Here is a 27,487-nt window from a genome sequence, read left to right as displayed (position 1 = left end):
TTCTACAGTATCAAAAGTCATCGTTTCAAAAGTGCGGCTGTCATTCGATTCGTGCCTGCAGATGGCGCGACGACGTCACCTTTTGGAATATAAACACAAACATAAAGTTATATAAACTCCAAATAAATTTTTTTTCCCTAGTTGCAAACCAATCAATTTTTATCAGTAGGCCAATTGAAAAAAAAAAGTTTAATTGACCCGATTTTCGCTCGCATTTGTCAAAACAAAGTCAACCTAAATTACAAACAAGAAAAAAAGAAGCAAGTGCTGGTGATAATTTTTGGCATCGCATAAAATCAACGTCAAAACATCGAACGACATCAACAATACGAGTGAACGAAGGAATAAAAAAAAACTGTTCGTTTATACTTCCAATGAACTGGCTGTCTAACTTGTGCTGCTGACAACATTTTCCATGAGTCTGTCTGAAATGTCAAAACGAAACAAACGTAATACACATACTTCATAATAGTTGAACATTAAATTAGCTACCATTCGGAATAAAAACACACACACACATACTGAAAAGTCACTGAGCTGAGAGCGAGAAGCGAACAGGCACCAAATTTCGACGAAAACGTACCGAAAACTTTGAGAAATTTGAATCAATTGGAAAATCAAGTGCTGCGAAAATTTGGATCGAAGTCAAAAACGAGTGGCGGTGACAGAAGCAGAGCAAAATCATGAGCACACAGTGAATAAACAGACAGTGAAAATATAAAATACACACAGTGCAAGAGAGCGATAGAAAGAGACGACCCGAAAAATTGAGAAGTATAGCTTTTCGATGTGAATCAAATTGATTGATGCGACGAAGAAAAGCGCGGTGTTTTTGTGGTTTATTCAGTTTCATCGTGTGAAAATCCCAAATATTCATAACAACTTTAGTCCAAAATTTAAAGCGAAATTGCGAACAAAAAAAGTAAAAAAAGAAAAACAACAACATCGCCAAAAGGAAAAAAAGAATACGCCGCGCAATTGTTTTCAATTGCTTGATATTGTTTCTGTGATCGTGACAATAATGGATATAATTGCCAGTGTTGAAAAGTTAATTTGTAATTAAATTCGATGTAAAGATAGATCGAGTCGTTGGAATACGGTTCAAACGGTGAGTGCAATAGAAAAATGAATTGTGTGTAGCACTTATTTTTTTTTTGATTGGATCAAAAAATTCTCGGGAATATCATCTGCTGCGTGAAATCAAGGAAATGATTCATTTTGGGTGAAAAGATTTAGGACGTTGGCAACAGCCAAAAGAAAGCATTCTGCATCGAATCAAGGCTATTTGTTTTGACCTGAAAACGAAATGCGACAACTTAGAACACCGAACAGACATTTGTTGACAATTGCAGTTAGCATTACGTGCATTCTTATTGTGTGCATATGTTTATAGGTTGTGACGCAATACCGAATTGTTTCGGTAAACAGAGCGATAATTTTAAGTATAAATTCGATTGAATCGTCCGCTTGGTCGTCTATGTTTGTGTGTGTATTTGTGTCGACATATCGAAAAGAACATATCAGTTTTGAAGGTGAAGTTTCATTCATTCACAACGAACGAAATGAGAGAGAAAAAAGAAACACACGAAGATTCAATCCAAACAAACGAGTCCCCAAATAAAACGGCACGTACACCGTACAACACCTGAAGAATGTTCTTTTTTTCTCCTTCGTATAGTTCTTTTTCGGTTGGGTCGTACAACTACATCTTCATTTGTCCGTTCTTATGGTTGAATCTCGCGTTTTAGTCTCTCTCTCCCTCCCGTTTTTCTTTTTCATCACGTCATTTGTTCAAACTTCTTTTCATCAAATTCAATTGTGTATTAAATTCAAATCTACATATTCGAATAGTTTTTTCCTTTTTTCGTCATCACCACCGAACATCAGACGAGTATAGAAGCCGTAGCATTAAGACGAAACCTACATACAACACAGCACACGAAAAAAAAATCGGTCTGACAAAAACGAAAACAAGTAACAAAAGAAGAACTCTCTCACACCGTGCACACACAGACAAATGAACACACGCAATGGCGCGGTGCGCGCGAACGAGACCCAGCCACAAAACGAAAGAGACACAAATAACTCATCCGATGTTACAGCTCAATAGAAATCATATCACATTGCTCTTGAATTTGTTGCCCGTTGTTATTGTTCAGCATTTTTTTTCTCGCTCTTCGTCTCTCCCTCTTTCACCCGACACACACACACGCACACATTTTGTTGTGTTTCTTACCTTTAAAAGCATCGTTTTTGTTGTTGTTGTTGTTGTTTGCTCTGCACCAAATTAACTCTGGCAATAGAAGATATGGTGAAAAGAAAAAAAGAATCCGAATCGAAATTAAGTAAGAAATGAATAGAAAAATACAGGAAAAGATGAGAAAGAACACACAGTAAATTAATAACAATAATAATTATTATGAATAAAAATTCCAAAAGCAAAAAGAAAAACGAGGAAAAAAATATCTGCCCTGTTTCCAATCTTCAAACAAGAACAACACGCACGCCAAATGTACTCGCATGCAATCCATCAAACCAGAAGCATTTCTTGTTCCAAGCAATAGAAAAAATTGAAAGAAGAAAGCTAGATAGGCAGAATTGTTTGCAGCCTGATATGCAGAGAAAAAGAATATATTTCACGAAAAACGCTGCCTTCAAACAATGAAACTGTTCATGCGGCGTCACTTATTGGTCCCTATGTGCAAATTGAAACTGCTGTACATATATTTCGCAGTCGTCTCTTCGTGTATGTGCTGTGTTTTGTTTTTGCTTCTTCGCCACCGAGAGAGAGAGAGAGAGAGATATCATAAAACAACTGCTAGTCAATAGAGAGGATGAGTCAGTGTTTTGTTTAGCGCCTCAAACTACACACGACCATTTTTATTACGGAATCTCAAAGCAAACATCCATACAATTTTTTTTTCTCCCCTGTTTCACCTATAACAAGTTCTTTTCGTTTTTTTCTGCCGTACTGTTGCCTGATGCTGCTGCTGCTGGTCGTTGTTCTTGTGTCGTAAAATAGGATTTAACTTAGTTTCGCTCAGTCGATAGGACTTTAGTTTGTTTACTGGAGTAATGTTTGATCCGTAGTAGCCCGAATCGTACGAAGAGCGAGTGGAAAATTTAATGACATCCATGGCAAGATTAGATTTATTTGTATTTTTGTTACGATTGCGTCATTATATGCTTAGCGGAGAGACTGTGTGTGCGCTGTGCGAGTATCACAACAGCAAACATTGAACTGAATCGATAATACACAACACTATCGACCGTTCTGACTCAATTACCCATAATATCTCGCGAGACACGAGTCTCTTGCGCTCTTCCTATCTCTTGCTTACGCCCGTTCTGTACGCATCGCCCCAAAAAATAAACTCATAGACAAAAACATTAAGTACATTTCGGAAGATATGAAGAAATCACGCGGTAAATAGAAACTTTGGTACTTGCGTACTTAGTTCAATGTGTATATATAGGCGTAAATGCTGTTCCAACTAGAACATGACTTGCAGCAAACAAATGAATGAACGAACGAAACACACCGATCCATCCTTGATGCCGTTGAATGAGAAGCCGTTGATTCTTTTCGACCGAAATTGGACAACCAAAACAGAATTTAATCGATGTTTCGACAGGATATGTATAAATTTCTCTCGTTGCCGCAGTGCGTGTTTGGTGGAAAAACAAGCGCTACTGTCCTATTTGGTTGACTGATATATTCGATGGTAGTAGTAGATGCCTCTAGAAAATGGCTCCAACTTTTACGGCTATTTATATGTCTGCATAAAAATTGGCCAATCTCCATTTAGCTGGTTCATTAATCTCTAACTCGTTCGTAGTCGCACTCTGGTCCTTACTTCCCTTTTGTGATAAGTGGCCGAGTTTTTTTCTCTCTCTATTTTATCGTGTCACTGCATGACATTTTGTGCCAATGCCAAAATTGCCACATCCGCATTTTATGTCACAACCATTTTCTGAGACTGACCATAAGCGAAATGTGTGTATGCGTATAAATGATGCTCTCATCTATTCTGTCAATATATTCAATCGTACTGTATTATGATGCCGCTGGCCTGGTGAAAAGCTGCAGCTGTGTATGTGTACATACGAGCGAAGGGAGAATAATTATCATTGAGGATGGCAGAAGACGTTCATTTTCGGTCGACATACTTGCAGTTTTGCGTGCAATGTTTGTGCTTTTTATGTAGTCAACACAGATTAGGATAATGTTTCGATAACATACAAATGGTGTGATTAGATTCGGCTCGCAAAGCTGAGTGTATTCAATGTAAACACATCCAGTAGATAGAGACAGAGAGTTTATATGAGCTGAGCAACCAGCGACTCAATTTTCCATCAAAACTAAGTAACTCGTATTTCATTAAATCCAAACGAGGTGTAGTGTGTGTGTGTGGATTGTATTGTTTGTTTTCGCTCACCACACAATATTTCATATTATTTTGTTCCGTCATTCTTATCAATTTGGTATTTACGATAAGGGAATTTAATTCCGCAAGACGCACACAAAAGTAGAACAAAAGCCGTATTTACTTCGTTTTGCCATTTCGGAACCATTAACTTTGCGGAATGAAATATCCAACAGATGAATTCCAATCATCCTTTTGTTTTCTGACAGCCAAATATTACGTAGTTTTTTTGTCTTCTTATCTGCTGACACAGAGTAAAGAGGCTGTGTTTGGGTTGACATCTCATCAACACAAAAAAAGACTACATCCAATGTGCTGAATGCGATCTTTTCTTTGTGCAAAATCCGAGCAGAAAAACCGAAGTCGAACCGGAAAAAAAACAAGAAGAATTGGGCAACCACTCATTTTTAATCGCTTCGCCTATTTTTATTAATAATTCAGGTGTTGTTGTTGTTGTTACCTTAATTGGCTGTTGTTTACATGTGTCGTGTGTATGTGTTTCGGCTAGATGATCTTTCCATATTACAATGTTTTCATTTTTCGGAATAGCAAGGGGGAAGAAAATCACATTTGCATATAAAATGCATTTAGCCGAGTCTGTCTCTGTATTAAAGTCAATTTCATCGTCATGTCATTTACTGCGATGCTAATAAAGTGCACACAACATTGAGAAATCTATTCAGTGTCTAACGAGATGTGCGATGCGCCAATGTTGATGCGTAACACACATACATGGGCAAATACAGTGTTTAAAACACATGCACCCACTGAACGAAATGTGACTGTGCATCTGATAGGAACGGTAATTATTCAAGCACAGCCTCGCAATGACACCAATTTCGGTATAAGACACATCGACCGAATTGGGCTCATTTTATGTGAAGCCTTGCGCTGTTGTCAACACATATACACAAAGATGGAAAGAGAGCAAGAGACAGAGAGATAGAGCAAAAGAGAGATAGCGAGAGGTAGGGAGACTTCATGAAAATTTAACGTATGGTACCGTTTCTTCCCACAAAATTAGTTTAATTCAAAAAGTGCTATCTTATCGGATGAGCCGCTTTTCAATGATAATAATAATCAACCCATATGAAAACTATAACTTCATAGTTTCAAATTCAGGCCCGCTGGGTCAATGTGTGTATGCGCTCGGTTGCCTTTTGCATGTGACGATGGCTGTGTCGGAACATAACGCGAATTTGTACGACAACACGAGCAAAAACACAAAACAAAAGAATCAACGACGTCAAAACAATGACGATTTATGTGTGAGCACAAATACGGAAGAAAATTCCGAATGCACACTCGAATGCGCATTTCCCAACACATCTTTGCATATCACGCCATTCTCATTCTGAAGTACAGCCGTTGCTATTGCTATTGCCGCGGCTGCTTCTATGTCTCTGTTTGTTGTGTTTGCTTGTTTGTTACTCGTTGCATTTTCTTCTTCCTACTTATACATGCTTTTCATTTTGATTCTTTAGTTATTCGTGTTGTTTTTTGCCGTGCATTTGCATATCACATTTTGTCTCTCTCTAACTGCCACCGAAATCGCAGTGTTTTTGGTTTTTTCGGTATATAACTCTTTCAGTTTTTCGATCTCTAACATTGAAGATGTTTACTATATTTTTCCATTGACCTCGACAAATAATTAGCATTTACTTCGTAATTTTTTTTTCTCTTCACGCCACTTTTCACTCACAACCGTACACAATTTCATTACATTTCATTTGCATTCGTTGAATTGTTATTGCTGTTTTCTCTCTGTTCGTATACGACGACCTAACGTTGTTTTAGCTATTGTTTATAAACATTTTATCAGTGTTTACCTCGATGTTTCGTACGGTTTCGTACACTTCAATTGAGTTGACTGTGTATTGAGCGATTAGATACACTTTACAATTGCTCTTCATTAACAATTAATCTTTCGAGGTTGAGTCAACTAATTCGATTTCAATTCAACGTTTCGAGCGACGTTGCAATTTAAGCAGCAAAATTTATTGCGGCAGTGGGAGAGTCTTAGTTTGGCGCGAACGCAAGGGGATTTTCGCGTAGCGAGTATTAAAATCGACGCAAATTCATAAAGTACATTATTAAACCACTTAAATATTAAAATAAATTAATATGTAACAACGGTTCGGCGAGTGAGGAGTGAGTCGCATACACAAATATCACCAGATGGCTTTTTGCCATACGGATTTTCTTTTAAATTATGACCCTCTCCGGACAAATTTTCCGTACAAGATCCTTTTCACTACAAACTATCACATTCCTTTCTGAACCCAACTAAATGCCATCTCATTTATTATCGGATATGGTAAATTGTGTTCTAAGCCCGAAACGACGCGCACATATTTAAACTGCATAAAGCTAAAGTAACCTCAATAAAATGTGCGTTGCATAATTTTTGCCATAAAAAAATAGTAGGGCAAATTTGTGATGCTGTAAAGTTCTGTCGTTAAGTTTCAAAGAGTCTTTCGAAAGGCGCACCTTCTTCTCTCTTTATCGTAACTATTATTGTAAGCCAACTTGCCGAAGGTTTTTTGTCGACAAATCTCTTCTGACTGACATAGTTTCCAATATCCATGGCAAAAGCAACTTTAATTTGGTTTCAACATTCTTTTTTTCTCTTCTCGTTACAGTGCTTCAATCATATTTGCTCTTTGGAATCAGTGCAGTCACAGCTAATGCTTTTTATATTGTGTTTATAATTTTTTTTTCTTCGCGTTTTTCCCGTTTTCCTTGAATTACTTTTCGGTTCAAACCCAGAGAAGAAAAAAAGAATTCGTCTCATATTTTAGAATTTATGTTTTATGTAACAGTGAGCAAAAAATCGGAACACAAATAATCCGGTTTTTATTTCTATGTGCCTCATCATTTTTATCCGTTGAAATCATTATTAATTTTATGTGCCAGAGCCAACAACACAAACCGCAGATTTATTTTAATCAACGATTTTACAACATTTTATTTGCCAAACATCATCTTGACCAACACATCATAAGCTGATATTTGTTTTCCACGTTCGTTGCCGTTGCCGCTGCTGCTAAACTGAAACATCACAATGGCTTGGACAGAGGTGAGTTAGATCTTTTTTCATCTTGTTTTTATTTGGTTCTAGCGAGAAAAAAACCGCTTCATTTTGGCAGTTTGACGTCTGAAATTTGCGTCTGGGTGAATGAGGGAAAACATGGTCAAATAAAAACTGTAACATGCTCTCGAAATTTGAAATATGATTCACCGACGTTTGTTGTTGTTGTTTTTTTTCTCGATGGAACTGTCGAAAAGGGAAAACAATTGCAAATTCCCGAGATAAAATGCAATTTTAGCGGTTCGATTGTACAAAATGCAATAAGCCGCCTACAGCGCGCACGACTGGTCATTAAACAGCGAGCATTTTATCTATGCTTTTGCATCCCAGTGGGAATGGAACGATTCGATTGGGGGAAACAACTAGAAAATGTATACCTTGAACCAACACACACACACATAAGCCGACATAGAGAGAAAATGCCAAAATCGAATAAACCAAACGGTTCAGTTCAATTTAGGTGTCGCACTGCAGCAAAAGTACTTGTTTGCTTTGGCACCAAATCCCAGCTATCATTGCATTCTTGGCCACCATTCGCAGATATGCGCGTTTTTGCTGATCCCCATTTTACGGGTTTAAAATGTTTTAAAAGCAAACAAAATCTGTTGTGAATGCTCTCAAGCGGCGAGGTGTTTCTTCGTTTTGTTGAACTGTATTGTGGTAGCAGCCACTTTTTGCATCCCTGCCATGTCAAATTTGAAAGCAGGTCACATGTTTGTCGAGCCGAGTTTAATTAAACGGCTTTTTGGCAATGGTGGCCTCCACTCGTTCATTATCCTGTCTGCGAAAACGATTTCGGTCGATAATGCGTTGGTTTCGGAAGTCAAAAATTGGAAATGGGTTTTCTCATCAAATAAAATCAAGCGAGAAAAAAAAGACTAATGTGAAAATATATAATGAAAAATTCCAATGGCGTGGGAATAAAATGAGGTTCATGGTAATATTGTGTTGAACGCTCATCAAAACAAAAGTTAATAACGTCCTACATTGTTTAATCACATTCATTAAATATGTCACTGTCATTCAATCAATTTTTCATCGTCGCAACATCATTGTTGCCGTTGCGCGAGCTCAACTCTTTGAGGGAGAGAAAAGTAAGTAGCCTCGCACAGAAAAACCAACAATAAGGTTGAACTGATTAAAGGAAGAACGACGATTCGGGTCAAGGTTATATCAACATGGTTTTTGTTTGCATTTTCTTGTGTGCAGAAATTTGTGTGCCTTGACTTGCATGCAAGATGCAACTGCTGCCACTGCTGCTACTGCTGTTGCTGTACAATCATTTTCTCGACTTTTCCGCCCAACTTTTCCACATAAACTGAAAGCAAAAAATTTACCAGAGATATAAAAATATGTGTGTATGTGAATTTCGATACAAAAAAAATTTTCCTTCGCCTGTTGTTGTACATATTTTGCTGTGTTCTGTTTGCTGGTTTGGTGCTATTGGTGCTATTGCTGCTGATTTTATGGGTGAGTCGTGTACATATCGGGCTCGCTGGAGATACGCAACGATTATACATGCGCCAACATGGGAATCACATGTACATTTTGCGAGTGATGCCATCGTTATGATGCTCAATACGAAACCGTAATTGGAGCTGTTGTTGTTCTCTCGACAAACACGCTCGCTGACCCACTAACACGATCTCACTAATTTATTGCAATGGCTTCGAATTATGCGAAATGCACTAGTAGTACACCCATCTCAGTCTCTCTCTCTCTCTGCATCCCATCGTAATACTATGTATTCATTCTTCATTGCTACTGATGCAATTCCCAATCACACTCACTTTGCGCATCAATAAAAATCAATTGGAAATGTTTTAGTTTTATATTTTCAATTCGTTTGAACAGCATTTGTGCCTTCCGCGTTACGATGAGAGACATATGGATTCTGGATGCAGTCAACATTGTCGCTATTTTGGGTCGGGTTATGCAATCATAAAATAGTACGGTTCGCAAATGATGTTGTTGTCGTCGTCGTCGTTTGTTTTGTGTTTTGGGCGATTATTCAGTAGTTGTCGTCGCTAGCGACCGTACACACCCGAATGCGGAAGTCATTTATTGTTGAATTGTGCTTTGTTCAGCTGTCATTTGCTGATGATATGCACTTTATTTTTTCCGCCACATAAAATTGATGCAACCGATTGTTTCTCGTGTTCGTGTATGGCCATTTGTGTAACTAAGTAAACCGCAACCGAAATCCATTCCAAGTGTTCGCTTGATTGATTGCGCTTTTTCAATCGATTCGGAATCATCAATCGCTCTGTCCCGCCAGTTCGAATATGGTAATGATTCAGTATCTGCCCAACCGTATTTTAGAGGCAATTCATTCGAATACACACGCGCAATGTTCAAGTTGAAAATAACAATCTCATTAGATGTATCTCAATTTAATATGCGTTGCAGAGAGGCAACAAAAAAGAGGAATTGCTTCGGAAATAAAGTGTCATTAATTTAAATGGCGCAAAATGAATGTGCGAGTGTCGTTCGGCGAACGACAAGAGCAAAAGCGACAGCAAATAGAAAAGATAGAGAGCGAAAAAACTTGAACCGAAGTCATTATGAGCTTTATTATCTGTTCGTCTATTTTACTGCTGCGATTCCAAACCATTGTTATATATCCTTATTCTTGTTCTATTTTTTTCTGTTTGCATGAAAATTCAAACTTTTTCCATTTTCTCAAGTGACACAGACCATCAAGAGCAAAAAAAAATTGAGACGAAGAATTGCGATTGAATGGTGTGCGGTTTTTGTGAGTTTGACGCAATCGCGGTTAAAAAATCGTGGAAAACGGGAGACAATGAAATGTTGATGCGGAATAAAATTGAAGGTTTTAATGTGGCTGAAAGGGAGAGAGACAGAGCGACATAAATACGAAAAGAGACAGAGAGAGAGAGAGCTGGGCTTAAAATTATGTGTCAGTTCAAATTTAACGGCGTCACCATGTCATCGTGCTATGAAATATTATGGGTCAGGCAAATGATGTTGGTGCAGGTTGTGGTTTTTGCACCAAGACTCAGATGAAATTGACATTACGAACAAAATGATGACATTTTCATATGTGTTCATGCTCTCAAATATCACACATACTCTAGTTGTGCCATTGCCAGCGCGACACCCAGACACCTCGTCACATCTCGATAAACTGGTACAAACGCAAATATCTGGCTGATATTGTGTGTTTGCCATTCGTGATTTATCGTAGAAATTATGGACTAGTGAAGTGATGAAATCCGAACCAATTTATTATGTGTGAAGGCTCTTTCTCTCTCTTGCTTGCTCATATGCAGTAATATTCCACTCGTCCAACTGAACTGACCTAGAAATTCTTGTGTAAAGTACTTGTCAAATTGGGTTAATGCAAACAAGAGCGATGCTACTCTAATTGTAAACTATCCCTCAAACACATCAAGTAGATAAACAAATCCACCTCGACTCATTGGAGACGACCGAGTTTGAACTTTGGAACTATTTACCGATGATGATGATGATTCATTCAGGACTCTTGTCTCCTTTGAATAGCTCAAGGCGATATATTCGACATTTTTATGGTCAGTTCCCTATGAGTCATCCCATTGCTTTGGATCGATAATAACTTGATTCGAAAAGAGTTTAAATTTCACAAGGCAAAGAGAAAAAATCTCTTGTCTTCGGCACATCGCATGCAAACCGGTTGCAAACAAGGGAACAAGCTGCTTGCGTTTGTTGTTTTTTCTTTCTTCTTTAAATTCAGCTCATCGCATTCGTGATATCGTTTTTGTACTCGATGATGCAAGCAAACAGCACGGTGTTCGCAAACGATGTGTACGCAACTAAATACACCGTTCAAAGTGATTTTGTGCGCTTGCGGTTACGGTTGTGTTATTTTATTTCTTCTCGTTTGATAAGGTGCGCTTTGTTTTAGCGATCGTAGGTTGTGTTTGAACGAAACTTTTGTGAATTTTTTTGCATTCAAAGTGATTTTAATTTTAATATCACCGAAAATTCAGTCGAAGTTGATAAGTTCACAGAGGTAAAAAAAATTCTGCCAAATCAAGTGGGAAACGAAAGAAAAAAAGAATCAACGACTTAAAAAGAAAGCTAAAATAAAGAAGGTTTTTAGCTCGATTCTTCGCAATAACATTTTTAGTTCACGTCATTGTGTTTGCTGCAAATTCGATTGACTTTTGAAACAGAGTTTCATGACTTGTGTGCATTTCATTTTCTTCGTTTTCGTGAAATCAGATGCGTTTATTTATGGAAAAAAGTCCAAATTAAATGGCACAGTCCTGAAAAAAAGAAACCATTCTAAAGAAAAATCTTCTATGCGAACGAGCTAAGCAAGTTTTTGTTTTTCAGATCAAGAACGAGCGAATCGGTTGGCAAAAGAGAAAGAAAACCCGTTTCGAATTCTTTTGATTTCTTCACAAAAAGGCACACAGAGAAATAATATCTGCATTAGTAAACGGTTCACGACATAATCGCGCGCACACAGCCAATAACATTCGATCATATGAAGATTTTTTTTTATGAACTGTGTCCGTTCATAAAATAAACAAAAATAAAAATTGCATTGAAATCAAAAAAATGAATACGTGTGTAAAATGAGATTTAGTTTGATGTCTCAATTTCTTCTTCGTAATTTTATCCACTTCGATTCCATTCACACTGTATTCCATTGCCATCGCTAAAGACATTCCTCAAACAGTAAATTGCCTGAAATGCCACACGGCAAGAACGTCGCATTCCAATCGATGCTATCAAAAATGTGTGCACAAAAATCAATGTTTAACATTACATCGAAAATATTTTTCGTTCACATACTTGTCCCGCAGTCTCTCTCTCTCTCTATCGCTCTCACTTCCCACCGTACAAAAGAGCACACGTTGATCGTATGTCATGTCGAATATAATGCGAAGCGCATGATGTTAAATTCTATTAGAATACACGATAGAATGACAAAAACAACAACGACAAAACAATGCGATAGAGAGATTTACCGTTTTCTCTCATTCATTATACGGTGTGTGTATGTGTGCGGTGTACGGTGTGATGCGGTATATATGTGTGTAGCTTTCTTCGTATTGTGTAAAAATTTATGTTCTCGGCGTTCCCGTTCAGCGACAATAATCGTCGGTATTATTCAACTAAAGCCAAAGAGTGTACCCAAATGGCAAACACTAACATTCACAACACACATACGGACACGTAAAGAACGACAAAGCAAGAAAGAGATAGACACACAGAGAGAGAAAGAGAGACTAAACGGCTGAAGGCATTTAAGGTGTAACCTGTTTGATGCGATTCTATTGCACATGGCATAACAGCATATCGGCCATTTACCATTGCCATTTATTCAAATAAGTCGTTGGACGCGTTCACACTTATACACCTGTCGAAGCCGAAACCGTTCTCAGGCAACAGCGATAAAGCAGCCGAGCGCAGCGCGAATGAGCGTGGGGCCGTGGTGACTCTAGACCCAATCTATCAGCTCGACTGAATGTAGATTTTGGGTGGAGTATAGGCTTTGAAAATGAAAAAAAAAATAAGCAACAGAAACCAGCTGCTGCGTAATTCCGCGACATCCGACAAGCACAACAACAGAAGCAGAAAAAAAAACCAGCATACACAACGGAAAAGCGATATATATAAAACTTGTTTCGGTTGAGTTCATTGCGCACAGAGTGCGCCGAGAGTTCGTTGAGTGTTGCGCGACGCGATTCCATCCGATGCGAGTGACACGTTCACTCACTTTATTACCAATTCGGTGCTTCTTTCTTTCTCGCCTCATTCTATTGCACGCATTTGCGTGTATCAATTTGTGTCGTTGTCGTTTTTTTTGAGCTCATCAAAAACGAAACATTTTCCCATACTTTCTTTATTTGTTGGAATTAATTCGAATAAAATCATCAATGAATTGACATCTTTAGCTTGTGTCCCGCTCTCTTCGGGCAAAATACTGTGAATTAGAATCGTTTCATCAAAAGAGTTTCTGAAATTGGTCGTGCGATCGTGATGCATGGAAAGTAAAAGAAATTACACGGTTTTAAAATCGAACGGGTTTCGCGTCTCTTGTTCGAAAAGAAGAAGAAGAAGAAACATTGGCACACAAGAGTTGGAAATTCTTTCAATCGTTACATAGTTTTTACCAAATTTAGCGTAATGTGTGAATTGTGAAGTACGAATAATCACGCAATCGCCAAGTGAAAGAGGCCTCGCACCGTATAAAGTTTGTTTTTTTTTGTTCCAAACCAAAAACGGAAGGAAGAAGTGAGATAGTGCTAACGATTTGAACGAAGAAAGCCACCAGTGAATAGAAAATAAGAAGCTCGCAATCGAATCAACCAATGACACGAAAGAAATGAACGACCGTTTAACAATTCATTGTGTGTTTGTGTGTAACTTGAATGCGGTGTTCAAAATAGCATAAACGCTCTCTGTATTTCCTGTCTGCATGCAATTTCATTCATACGGCTAAATCAATCAGCAGCAAGTTGATCGACCACCTAACAAATCCAATTAATTGTTGCAAAATCGTTTTGTTAAATTGTGTGTGTTTGAGCGTGTGTGCATGTGTGATCGAAATCGCGCCAATAAAAAGTCCATCAAGTGGAAGTGTGTTGCGTGTGTATTCAGACAAATAAAATGGTGTATCAATCATCGAATGCGCGAGCAATGTCAAAATCAATTCAGACGACCAGTAAACAAGCACAATCTCATCAGCTGCAACAAGAAGAAAGTGGCAAGAGAATGTCATCGTCGTCATCATCGTCGAAGCCAAGTGCGAGCGTATCGCATCACGGCCGACAGATGACAAGCGAAAATGCAAATGTTAAAAGTCAATGTCGACGAGAATCGCAGCCAGCGATGTACAATCAAAAGCAGTCGTATCGATCGGAATCGTCAAGTGGACATTTGATGGGTGCGGGTGTGAAAAGTCGAAATGATCATAAAAGTGATAGTTATCAACAGGATCAAAACAACGATAATCGATACCACAGCGGCGACCAACGTTTCAATGGTGCGCCAATGACCGACATTCCCGACGACGACGACGACGACGACGACGACGATTTAGCCGAGGTAAAGATGCAAACAACATTTTGAAAAACAAAATACAACATATTTGTATACACATACATAGCGACTGCTTTTTAGCGTCTCGCTCTTCGTAAACAAGTACCATCTGTTTCCGCAACGTCGGTTGAATACACTTTTGAAATATTCAACAACGGAATCGTATGCGGAATTGTGTCAATTTCAGCGTTTTTTTTTCTTCTTTCTATCTCTCGACATATGTCAACTTTTCTCACACGAAGCGACAAAATTAGCACGAATCCAACGTAGCATAAACAGTTTGACGACAAACAGTCGTATGCTGGCAAATATCAACGAAATTAAACGGTGGAAAACCATTTGGAACTTGAAACATATACATGTGAAATTCAAAAGAATGTTAATTAGAATCAAGTGCTCACAAACAATACAAAACTCACGATAAACATCCTCACAAATGCATACAGACTTGAAATGAGGCTCATCTCATGAAAACAACTCGTGTGAAAAGTTAAGATTTCAAGTGTTAAAACACTTATTCAATTTATTAAATTCTGTCTCACATTTGATTAAATGTGCATGTTTGGAGTGGAGTGGAGGGAGGTGCTGACGAAACGAATAAGAAAGGGTGACTCGTTTTCATTCAATGAAATTAAAATGTATGTTTGCCTGCCTATGCTCAAAGGCATATTCGAATTCATCAAGCTGTTTAGCAGATACTTATATAGAAAATATTTGTCGCGTTTTAGTGTTCGCCAAACTTTTCCACCAAATTAACTTTGACAATTTCTGTGCGCCTGGAAATTGCAGTTCATCTTCGTGAGTGAGATCGAGAGAGAAAGCGAGAGAATGAAAGATAGAGAGTGTACGGAAGAGCGATTTCAGAGGAGTGTATATGTGTGAGAGAGAAAAGCTACTTCGTCACGCGACTGAATTCCAATTTAATTTCGATGACTATGCCGTAGCACGTCACCGCGTCTCAAACTTTCAGCACATATTTTCATCAAATCATCCCAATAAATGTCTATACAGAGGACATTATTTCATTTTGTATGAGTCGCAACGCCACCGCCCTTCGAAAACTTACACTTAATATTGCCGAAAAAGCTGTAATTCGGTTTCCGTTTCAATGCATGCCGTATGATACGGGCGAGAAGAAGAGAAAAAAAAATACAAATCATAATCAAACTTTATCCTGCACAAATTTATTCACATGAATTGCTCTTAATTTATTCTCTACATTCTTGCCTGACTTTCGCCCGCTCTTTCTCTCTCTCTCTCTCCATATATTATGCGCACCAGTTTTCAACAAAAGCCCAAATATCCAGCGCTTGTATCAATTTATACATATACACGATGTTCTTTTCCTTATTTGTAGGTGCTTTGTCTTTTATTTACGAATTCACAAAACAGAAGGGGCTTATTCTATTGATTACGCCTAACAACTCCGAGATATATGTGTATGAGACGCGGATGAATGAATCCGCAGATTTGGCCCGAAGGTTGTGCTGTCTCTTGCATATGAGTCTTATGAGCAAGACGACGCAAAATATTATTAAAATCATTCCAAATTCAACGGTTTTACTAATCCAATGACAATCTATAGAATTATTCAAATTCGCGAAAATAAGTAAGTCGCTTTTGTTGCCTTCACTGATACGATTACAACGAAATGTTGATTGAGAGCATAAGCGGTTACATACTGGCGAGGTTGGCGCGCCCATTGGGGGAGAATTTTCACGCCCGTTGAAGAATTTTTTTTCTTTAATTCACGAATTGTGGAGAATTTGGAATTTCATTTCATGAAGAACGCATTAATTTGCAATAGGAAATTACAGAACGAAGGAAAGTCCAATGACAACGGACATTCCAACAAGTAATAAATAAGCCATTGATTATAATCATATAATCATAAAAAAGATGTCAAAACTAATCAAGTCGCACTTCAAGAAAATGTCGAAAAAAGTCACATCGAAAGTTTATAAGCCTTTTCTATTCACATCGTTAACAAACATCAAGAATTTCGAAGAATTCATGAGTCAACTTTATCTCAAGTACCATGAATTTGAATTATTTCACTATAACATCGCGTACGCATGCAATTAATCATCACTTGGTGTTGATAATACTTACAGTTTAACGGAATGATGTTCATTACTTGAACATTTTTCAAGTTTTTAATATTTTTGATAGACTTACATATCTAGACAGATTTCATTCGTAATCAAAACATAGGCTGGAACGTAATTTTAATGGATTCACGAAGAAAAGGAGAAAAATTCATTTGATTTTTTTTTACTTTTGATAAGAAGCAATCTATTCTTATTAAGCAAGCTCCTATAAATTTTTTGACTATTCTTAAATCTTATCAGTTGCTCATTTCAATGAAGCTTTGTTTATATTCGAAAAGAAATGCCTAAGAAGCGTCCAAAGATTCAGAGAAATGTTTACAAAATATTACGTTCGTGGAATGTTGTTATCGTTACGTTCGTTGTAGGTGTATCAGCTCTGAGCTTCAAGGTCTCATTTCTCATTTGTGATGAAGTCATTTCTGTATTATTCATCGCTTTTTTCGTGTATTTAGCTCGGAAACAGAGCCTCAGATCTTCGTCTACGGTTCTCAAAATTCGTATCGCGCAAGTTTGTCATACCAAAAAAGGGCTCTCGTGCAAATGCTGTCGCGATGCGGATCTGTCGCAAAATGAGATTTCTAATTGGTCGGAAGTATTTGGAAATGTCGAATGTATTACGTGAATATGTGTTCGCTTTCAAGAGCACATGTAAAAACAAAGATCCGAAATTGTCAATCCTTACGGATTGACGTGGCGTTCCATATTTTTAGAAAATTGCCAAGTCCCTTTATCTTTCGGAGCCTATAAATTTTCCATAGCATTGGCATAAGTGCCGGATTTTCCCTCTTCTTTGTCATACATCGTAATGAATTGGATGCCAAAAACTGTCATGTGTGTGTTCCGTATTTCATTGGCGGTTGGATGCTGGTTTTCAAGGTAAAAAGTGGAAAATATATTGGAACATATATTCGTTCTCCATTTTTTTCCCTTCTTAAATCGTAAACGAAAGTGATGGTATGCAAGATGTGCCGATGTATTGAAGTAAGCTTCGTTCTTTTCAGCTAAAAACATATTGTATACAAATTTTGAAGTCTTTGTGTACTGTATAGATCTTTGTTTGTGATGTGGATGGAAGCGCACGTGCTAGTATATTTTTCCGGATTTTACTGCAGAATTTCGTTTCTTTTTTGCATAAAGTTAACGGTCGCACAGATTTCGCATACAAATGAAAGGTTGATGCGAAAAAAATTACCTTGTCACACATCCAGAAAACAGAATTTCCGCCCGACACACAGAGCACAAGAGAAAAATACTCTCTCGTTCTCTGCATCTCGGAAAAAAGGTAAAACAATTTATTGAATGAGTTTTTCTAATCTACGAAGAAAGATCTAAATAGCATATTTGAATGGGTTTTCTCTTTCTCGCCGTGAATATTTTACTCGAAGGTTGAATAGTGGAGGGATTGTAAAAATGTCGAATTGGAACCTGTTCATTTTGCATCTTTGCCAGCCAATGCTTCTGATTCGGGTTGATATATAACTTTACATTTTGGGATGCGAAATGATTTTGTTTTCTGGCTGTAACCTCTTGGCATCGATTCCGAACCGCTTACATAAGTCTTGTACTCGTGTGCATTTTGAGCCCTATGCAGGCTTTTCCAATCGTCTTTGATGACTCATTCGGATCGAAGAAAGAGAGAGTGCGATCGTAAAAAATACAAGTGTTTACAAGAAAAGTATGTTCAATGTTCATAGTTGTAGTGCCAAAGACGGGCACGAAGCAATGTGTTCACCTATGTGCCATCTTGCACATTCCTTTTGTTTGCCGCTTGTTTTTATTCACCGAAACCAAAATGGAAATAAATAACTGCCTATTTGAATTGCAAATTGTACATCGTTGCCGTAATGATTTTTATTCGGTTGTTGTTGTTGTGTGCGCTGCCTTTGTTCCGCATTAACGTTATTTGCTCAAGTCTTTTCTACTTTTACGCCTCCCAATTCACATCCTGTCGATTGGTGGTGCCTTGATTGATTTTTTTTTCTGCTTCGATACGATGCGCTTGTGGTGGTTGTTGCGTTCCGTACACACACAATATCCGTGAAATAAACAACGACTACTCAGAAATTCCCGATCACGAAGCATTTCATCGCCTTTTCACGATATTTTATCGATTTTATGCGCTGGAATTTTTTGCCGCCGATTGCGGCACCGAAATTGTATTCATTAGTCATGAAAATGGGAATAAGGTGAAAACTACATACGATGCACGGGGAATTCGAAATTGGTAAATGTATCGAGAGAGCGAACCGAAAGAAAGAACGAAGAAAAAGCCGAATAATACAGAGCACAACGACGATGAAAAGACATTTATATCAATTTTCCATGGTCTTAATGCATTTTGTATGTCAATTTAAACCGCGAGCATCTCGAATATTCCATTTTAAATTAGAGTTCAAGTTTAAAATGAATTTTGTGCTTGAATCTCGAATTCATGCTGAGTGACATTCCACACGGAATGCGTATTTTTGCAGAAATCGATGCCACTGACTGAGATAGAGAGAGAGCATGTTCCGTTTCATTAAGCCGAATGAAAATGGTGTGATTCTTTTGCATTTGCCATGGACGTGATTTAAGAGGCCAATATTCGCAACCGCAAATATACGATTCGATACAAATTTAATCCCACTTTTCATCGATAAGCTACTTAACTTCAAGTCTTGCTTTACGTTCATAAACGCTAACACAACATTATTAAACCAGATTTTCATTTTGATTTTTCCTTTTATTTACAGGTAAGCGATTGATGTTTCTCCTCAAAACTGATTACATAACACAAGTGCTAAAAAAAAATGGTAAGTTTTGTGCGGTGATTTCAAGCGTTTCGCCATTTTTTATGGTTATCACATCCGGCCCGTACCGTCAGATCAATGCTGATTCGCGATGATAGATAATTCAATTTGTTTTCATGGATTTTGAACTATGATTGAAATTCTCAGCATTTTCTTGCGAATTTCTTAATACTCGTCTCTTTGAAGCGAATATTTGTGCCACGTCCCTTCCAATAACGATGCTGTATTTTCTTTGGAATCTCTTTTAATTTTCATAACTGATACAGGAAAAGCTGATCCTTGTTTATTCATGCGGGAAAATCAAATAATATGAAAGACATAAAAATTTATGAGCTATTGAAGGATGAGAAAAGTGCGATTTCTGGTTTTTCAAAGGAAATAAAACCATTTTTACATTGAATAAAATTGTATCCAAGACTACCAATCGATGGATCATCGTCAGAAGTACTCTCGAAGGTATTAAACAAATTATTATTCGCCACATTTTCATTGCGTCCATCTGGTTCAACATCGCCTCGTGTTTCAGAAAGCAATTCAATTTCGGAGCTTTCATTTCATGTTCCACTTGAATCCAGTTGGGCGACGACGACGACAGCAGCAATGGTGTCGACCATGTCATGCTTATCGACGCAAGTGAACATTTCAATATTATCTTGTAATTGACAGCCGCAGAGCAAAGGCGATTTACATGATAAGCCGTCAGACTGAGCGCCAACTTTTCTCATTCAAATAAGCTTATATTGTAATTTCGGAAACGAAGTGAGATTTCCTCTCAAAAGCGTTTATATTCGACACAGGAAAATCGCTTCATGTTTGAACCTCAGACAAACCCAAATGTCATTCGCTTTCTTTTCGCAGAATGGTTCTGCTTGTTCTCATTTCGCCTTGAATCTGTCAATAGTAGTTCCATTAAAAAATGCAGCCAAGCGGCAGAATTTAATATTAATGTAGTCTGGGAGAAAAAAAACCTTCGTTTCAATATTACCATCCTCGGTGTAAGTAAATGAAGTTTGCAGCGGCGACAGCAACAGTTTTGCGATTAAGCATTGCATCCAGAATGTTGTGCAATTGATGCAAAACGGTACGTATGCTTAATCATCGGCTTTCGGTTCGACGGTAGCACATCTCTGCATAATTTATACGATAACTTTTCATTAGTCAATGAAAATTTTGTGCACCGTAATGGAATAGAAGTGCTAACGAATGACGTGTCTACAAACGTGATAATGTAATGAAAGTATTATTAGATTTCGAGTTCAACATTCGCTCTCACGCGTTGCAAAAATTATTATCAATTTTTTTCGCGCTGCACAACGTGTAATACGTGCATGCGTGATAGATTCTGGCGATATTCACGAAATAATTGCAATTTTCATCAAAATAATCATTTATTGCTTTGTAGCCAGTATACAGAAAAAAAACACCACCAACACTAGGTATTATATGTGATTCACGGTACTGAATCGATCGATGGTAAAACAATTGAAAATCCATTTGGTGCATGAAATCATTATAATGCAATAATTTTGCTATAATCCCGTGTAATTAATTGAAATTTATAATTTATTAATGTGCAAATGCTAATTTGCGAACGGAGACGGGTATTATTTATTGTCAATATTCCGAGGGAGTATCTCCCGTTTTCTGTCTCTCTCTCTGTGTGTGTTTGCATGTGCCGCGATATCATTGAAAATATATTATATTTCAAATATGTTTAACAAGGTTTATTATATTATCATTGCATATCGTTTATCTGGTGATGTGCAAAATTAAAGCGATCGCTTAGAAGGTGGAATCCATTGCAATCGCATTTGTATTCTCGCATCGTGAACGTGTATCCGATCCAGTTAAGGTGTTCCACTTGACTTCATCACCGTTTTCGTCGTTTCCAAAATCATCCCTCGCTTTGATACTTTCGACAGATAAAATGTGAAATACCATCTGTGAAATTCAATCGTATTCGACAGAGCCAAAGCCAAAAACACTTTTTATAGGTTGTTCGTACGAGCGATGAATACAAGTACGTTTTTTTTGCTCGTGTCTGATTTTTTCGGGTCAAATTAAAGGAATCGTTTAGAGCCCGTTGTTGGTATGATCGCATTTTGCGAGCGCGCACCATGAATGCAGGAAATGTAGTCTCTGGTGTGTCTGCAATTTTCCCTCAAAATCTCATGCTAACGTTTAAATAACGTCAGATGGATTATCGATTTTATAAATTATGGATGTTAGTTTTCTGGCGCTCTTCGTTCCACCGTGTGTAGTGAGTGCATGCGAAGCAGAGAGTAGTAGCATATCAGTTGAGTTCGAGTCGATTCGGTTCGGTTCATGTGCTTGTGTGGGATGGCCAGACGGATAAAAAGCGCTTCAATGTTACAATAGTAATGATGATGACGCGACAGTACGATTTGCCAATAAACCGACTGAAATAATGCGAATAATCTGGTGCATTCTCGTACTCTTGCTCACAATGCGCTATTCGATGATGCCACTACTGCTTAAACTGATACTATTCCTGTCAATCGTACGACAGTTTCAACCTAGCTCGACTTCGCACACAAAAATCGAATGCAATAAAAATGAAGAAAAAAGAGAAAAAAAAATTCAGCCAAAAGCAGATAAAACTGGGATTCAATTGAGCGGCATCTCGTAAAGATATTTCCAATTTCCATGGCACAAGCAATAACTCGCTTTGAACAAAGGCGCGCACATCGCATCGCATAGATATTTGTTCGGTATTTTGAGCAATAAACTACAATGAATAAGTTACATACAGCGCCGAATTTGATGATATAAAAGATATAAAATCTTTATCAATTTCAAAGAAGCAGAAATATTTTGTCAGACCAATAGAAACGAAGGAAGAGAAAAAGCACGCAGCCAAGCAAATGGATTCATCGTCGTTGTTACCGAACATGCTATAGAATAAAAGCGAAATAGATTTATACATAAATCCTTCTATGTACTGTACACACACACAATGAGCAAATAAATTCGGTACTGAGCATTTAATTGTATAAATAAATTGCGAATTGTGTCTTTGTCATGTTCAACGCTTTATAGCTGACTGGCTGGCACAAGATTCTAAGCCAAAACTTTGCACACTCCCTATCGCCATCTCTATCTCTCTCATTCATAATCAGAAGCTCTCAAAAATAATATGTCAGTTATGTGTGTGTGTGAGTGTTTGCAATGTTGAGTGAAAGAACGAGAAAGAGTGAGAGAGACCAAAATGAATTGTACAATTGTATAGGCGAGACCTAAGCCATTGCATTAATTACTTGTGCATATTATATTTGACAGTGAATTCCAATTTAATTGCCTTTTGGTATTTTGACATTGCACGCTCTCTCGCTCTTGTATCTATGACTATCGCTTGTCTTGTGTCGCTTGTGCATTGCATTTTATGAAAAGTCGTACAGCATTTCGTAGCAGTGATAATGTATCTGTCTGGTGCTTGAAAACACACGTTCCGGGGATTTACATTGCATTTTATGCACCAAAGAAGGAAGTTTGATATATTCAATGCATGGCGTTGTCTGCATTTTGGATTCCCAATTTAATCTCCAGAATGTTAATAAACTTCAACAAATTACCTCGGTTCTTATACGATACGCGTGTATTGTTTTTCCTCATTCTCAAATAATAATCTTTTTCGTTTGACTTGCATAAGCCGGTGCTTAATATTTGATGGTGTTTGCATAATCCACGGGAAAAAGCTGCTGCTATCGAAACGAGACAAGAGCCGGGAGACGAAAGACGAAAAAAGAACCAATTGCCAAGGACAATTAAGTTTGTTAGTTTTCCATGATAAATTTGTACTTTCCGGCATTTTATTTGCATACAAATGATTGGCGAAACCATTGGAATATTCAATTAACGATGCGTCCCAGACAATGTTGTCGATGTGGCATTTGTTCGACCAACTTTTTTCTACCTGTTTTGATGTCGCAAAATTTGTGCGATTACAATGTTGAAGACAGAGAGCAAGAAGCAAAAAAAAACCAGATGCGACAGAAAATTGCAGAATTATTTGATTGAAATACGTGTTTCGATTGCTAACCTCGAGTGTAATTGAAATTTCACTCTGATCTCGATTTTTATGCCAAACCGTTCGGTTTCTTTGGGTGAGTAACAGTAAAAATGCTGTCATTTGTTCAATATAATCATCTCGTGAAACTTTGTCAAGTGCCCCTTTCGATGCAGTGTACAATGTACATGTACAGAGTCGTAAGCAGTCAAGGTTTTTCCAGATGGAAATAACCTAGACCTTCATACACAATCACATTATGGAATACACTCAATCACAAGCAGAACACGAAGCATTTTTGACCGTTGAGGGCGTGGATTTGGAACACTGCAACAACAAAGAGGAGATAGAAAAAAATATATGGTTGAATGAGAGAGAGCCAGAGTAAGAGGAACGACAAGTCAAGTGCACACAAAACGACATTCGAATGATGCACGTGCTTCGACTGCATAACGATCATGTACACACTCACCACACTCGATAGCACACCGATGTAAAACGGAAACCTTTTGAATGGGCCAATCCTAGTATTGAAACAATACCATAAAATTCCATGGAATGATTTTCATTCATTTTGCTTCGTAATGTTTGCAATTTATAGGTCGTATACTAGATTTTATGTGCATTGAAAACAGCAAACATCTCCTGGAATCTCATCTTTCAACCAAACAAATGATGAGAATGGCATTTAATTGAACAAGCAGCATTTGGATCAGATATAGGCACAGTGCACACATTTCCGCAAACTTTTGCCATGAAAGTAAAGTTTCTGTCATACTCCCCTCCCGTTGCTGCCGTTATGCTCGGAAGCTCGGCTCATAACGACGCAGCCAATGAAGATATATGATTATTGAAAAATTGATCAGGTGAAAAAGTTCCATTGTTAAGTGGAGTACAGATGGGAATATATACCATCTTCCCGAGTCCCCATTCAGGCACACAATAATATCAAAAGTCAACATACAGGAAGTCTGCGGGAGAGGGATGAAGAAATGTATGCTTTTATTATTTATGGAAACAGTAGCATTTCTTCGATTCATATCCCATTTTTATGGCCTCACATATGGCTGTCGTTGTTGTTGTTGTTGTTGTTGTTGTTGTTATTGTGTTTAGTTTTTTTTTCACCGGAGGCTATATCATCACCCACTTTGCGCTCCCTCTCTCGCTGTGCGATTGCTATTTGGTTTTGAATCTTGTTTCATTTCACCGGATGGCAAATGATGTGAAGGTTGAACGAAATTACAACGGAAAACAATAAACCAAAGCAACGGCAAACGGAACAAACCCATAAAAACGTAACATTTGGGATAAATAAATTTCTATTTATTATTTGGAGTTTGTTTTTCTATTACCTTGAACTAAATCGCCTCGATGAAATGAGAAGTGGCCATTCGGATGTAATTCGGGATGAGCTACTTACTCATGCTACTCTCTGCATTTTTTTTCCTCCCGTGTACATGTTTACTGTCACCGTCACTCATTCTCAACGAATGTCGGTGAGTCATTGTGCTCAATCATTCGAATTTTGAGCGACCAAAAGATGACCATATTCCTCTCTTTTCAACCGATTTGTTTCCAAGGATTTTGTCTGTCGCAAAATATGCTTTGTGCTGGTGAGAGATTGTACCAAATGAATTATATTTTATTAGTATGGATTTTTTTCCGTCTTTGTTTGCCTCACATGGACGCATCCAATCCAATTTCGACAGCAATAAAGTGATGATAAGGATATCAGTGTTGTCAAATGGATTACTCCACAGCAAATATGTCTATTCCACTCATGTTCGTATAACAAATGGTCGCCGTTTTGTTGATTCCAAAATATTGCACGTCTCGGTCGTTGTCCAAATGCGTGTGTTAGATTACAACCGAATTGCCTGGTGCTTCATATGACCATTTGTGACCGGTTTCGATGCGTCGAAGCATAGTCACTCCCTCACTCATCGTGTCACGCAACACATTTTTCAATTGCATGTGATTCCCAAGATTGATGGCATCGTTGCGCAACCCGAAGCGACAACTCATTTTTCAATTTTCATGAATGAATTTCCACAAAAACATCACATTTCAATTAATTAATTGAACATTTTAACCAAAACAACTTTATGCCAAAGTTGAAAACTTCTTACTCAACTCTTTTATGAAATATGCCATCCGATTGAAGCGATAAGTTTAAGTTGTTTTCGATATTGTCCCGATAAGTTTTCTCCATCTGGATTTCACATTGAAGTGGAAGGATTTTCCTTTCTCTCCCGTCTCCCACTTTCGCTTGGATTTATTCAATAAGCGGGAACGCATAATCCATCGATAACTTTTCAATTTTTCACTCAATTTTCTTGCGAAGCGAGCGGAGCGGAGTGGAAATTTGATTTACTGCATAAATAATTTGCTTTTCACTTCATCATGTCCGATATTGAATATGGAATTTATCCCAAAAATGACATTTAGATCGATTGTTGCAGCACAAAAACCGAGACAAATTTAATGCAAATTTCCATAAAGAATCTATCTCTCTCTGTGTCTAGTTTTTTTTTTTCTGGTTGAACACAATCAATTTATATTTAGAGATGCTTTTGAAAGGGAGCGAACATCGACCACACAAACGCTTTCAACAGCTTATTTGTCAGGTTCTTTATCAACGGCTGTCCTTCTTAACAGCATTCAAGCCCTAATGTAATGTACTATACCCAAAGTTTTATCCGGAGTAAGAGTAAGCAGTTGTGTTGAGAAGAAGCAGTCTTGAATTTGCATAAAAGTTACTTGAGGTCAAATCTCTTCACTGGTTGTTGTGCTAAACGAAAGGACAAAAAACACAAACTTACACCAAAGGCAAAATCTTCAAATGCAAAAAAGCAAGTAAAAGGAGCAGAGAAGAGGAAAAAACGCAGCACATGAAGAAAAGCCTTTGACTATATCGAGGAGGTTTTATAGCAGCACATTCTTGTATAAAATGAAGATAAAATACTCGGAATCATAACAAAGAAATGGCAAAGTCGAAGTAAAAACTTCCCAAAAAAACGTAAACCGAATTGGTGGTGATGATGGAGTTTTCTATTCAGAGTTTGTTTATAAGTCAGGCGGCGATGGTGATGGTGACGACGACGACAAAGACGACAGCGGCAAATGTTTTCGCATAAATCACGCCCAAAAATTACAAACACACCGGTGTCGGCAATGAAAATGTATCTTTAATTGCATTCGAGGCGGCCCCGCACATGGCTTGGTCTAAACAGCGCAAAATGTTTAATGGAATTTTTCGTTTTTGCCTGATGCGCTCTTTTTTTCACTGGCTGTTGTTTGCAAAGGATATTTGAGCTTCATTTTTCACTTCCGCAAATTTCTATTGAGAATTCGCCATGCAAATAAAATATTATTTATGCGAGTTTCCGATTTATGTTTCCGCTCCGCGCCACGTCGCCGAGGAGCATTGAAAAGCAGAGAGAAACGAAGTGGAATAAAAGTGTTTCAGGCAATGACTATAAATTTCTTCTAATCGATTCAGTAGCTGGCTGTGTGAGTGTGTGTACGTATGCTTGCGATGCGTGTGTAATTGAACAGTGCAAACTTCGTTCGTTCCAACTTTATTTAGTTTTCTGACGCGCATCGAAATGAGCAAAGGGAAAAAAATCGTAGGCAAAACGAAAACTTAACGAAAACTTTGGCGTCGAAAAACCACAAACACCAACTGCTGCTATTACGTGCATTACAATTATTTCGTCCATCGCCAAACGTTCAGCTTAATATTAGAACTTAAATTGGAATTTCTCTCTCTGTCTCTTCATCGATTCGGCCTTCCTTTCAGCATCTGTCGTGCACCGTAATCCTTTCGTCTTATTGGTATAAGATAAGTTTGTTTTTGCATTAACGGACCGAATAATTTTTTTTTTCCGCCTTCGTTTCATCTCGTCGATTTGAATAGAGAGAAAAAAAACCGACCGGATTTTATTTTGTTTCGACCGTTGTTGTAGTTGCTGTTGTTACGC

General features: G+C 37.8%; 1 protein-coding gene across 5 annotated transcripts in view; it reads left to right on the top strand.

The window, feature by feature from the left end:
- The first annotated feature begins 66 nt into the window (after nucleotides 1-66).
- Nucleotides 67-27,487, top strand: part of LOC129566656 (serine/threonine-protein kinase svkA) — a 103,683-nt gene continuing 76,262 nt past the window's right edge. Inside the window, exons 1-2 of one of the 5 annotated variants that reach the window (XM_055442783.1) lie at nucleotides 67-1,108; nucleotides 7,070-7,506. In XM_055442783.1, the coding sequence (XP_055298758.1) occupies nucleotides 7,492-7,506 (15 nt within the window). In that variant the 5' untranslated portion in view covers nucleotides 67-1,108; nucleotides 7,070-7,491. Of the gene's footprint in view, nucleotides 1,109-7,069; nucleotides 14,584-27,487 lie in introns of those variants that run through there. The other 4 variants (XM_055442782.1, XM_055442776.1, XM_055442777.1 and 1 more) reach the window with 4 other exon arrangements.

The sequence above is a fragment of the Sitodiplosis mosellana genome, unplaced genomic scaffold (genome assembly GCF_009176505.1).
Source record: "Sitodiplosis mosellana isolate CC-2019 unplaced genomic scaffold, AAFC_SMos_1.0 Smas_scaffold_4, whole genome shotgun sequence".
Lineage (NCBI taxonomy): Eukaryota > Metazoa > Arthropoda > Insecta > Diptera > Cecidomyiidae > Sitodiplosis > Sitodiplosis mosellana.
The sequence above is the reverse complement of the archived record's forward strand: the minus strand, read 5'-3'. Positions and strand labels throughout refer to the sequence as shown.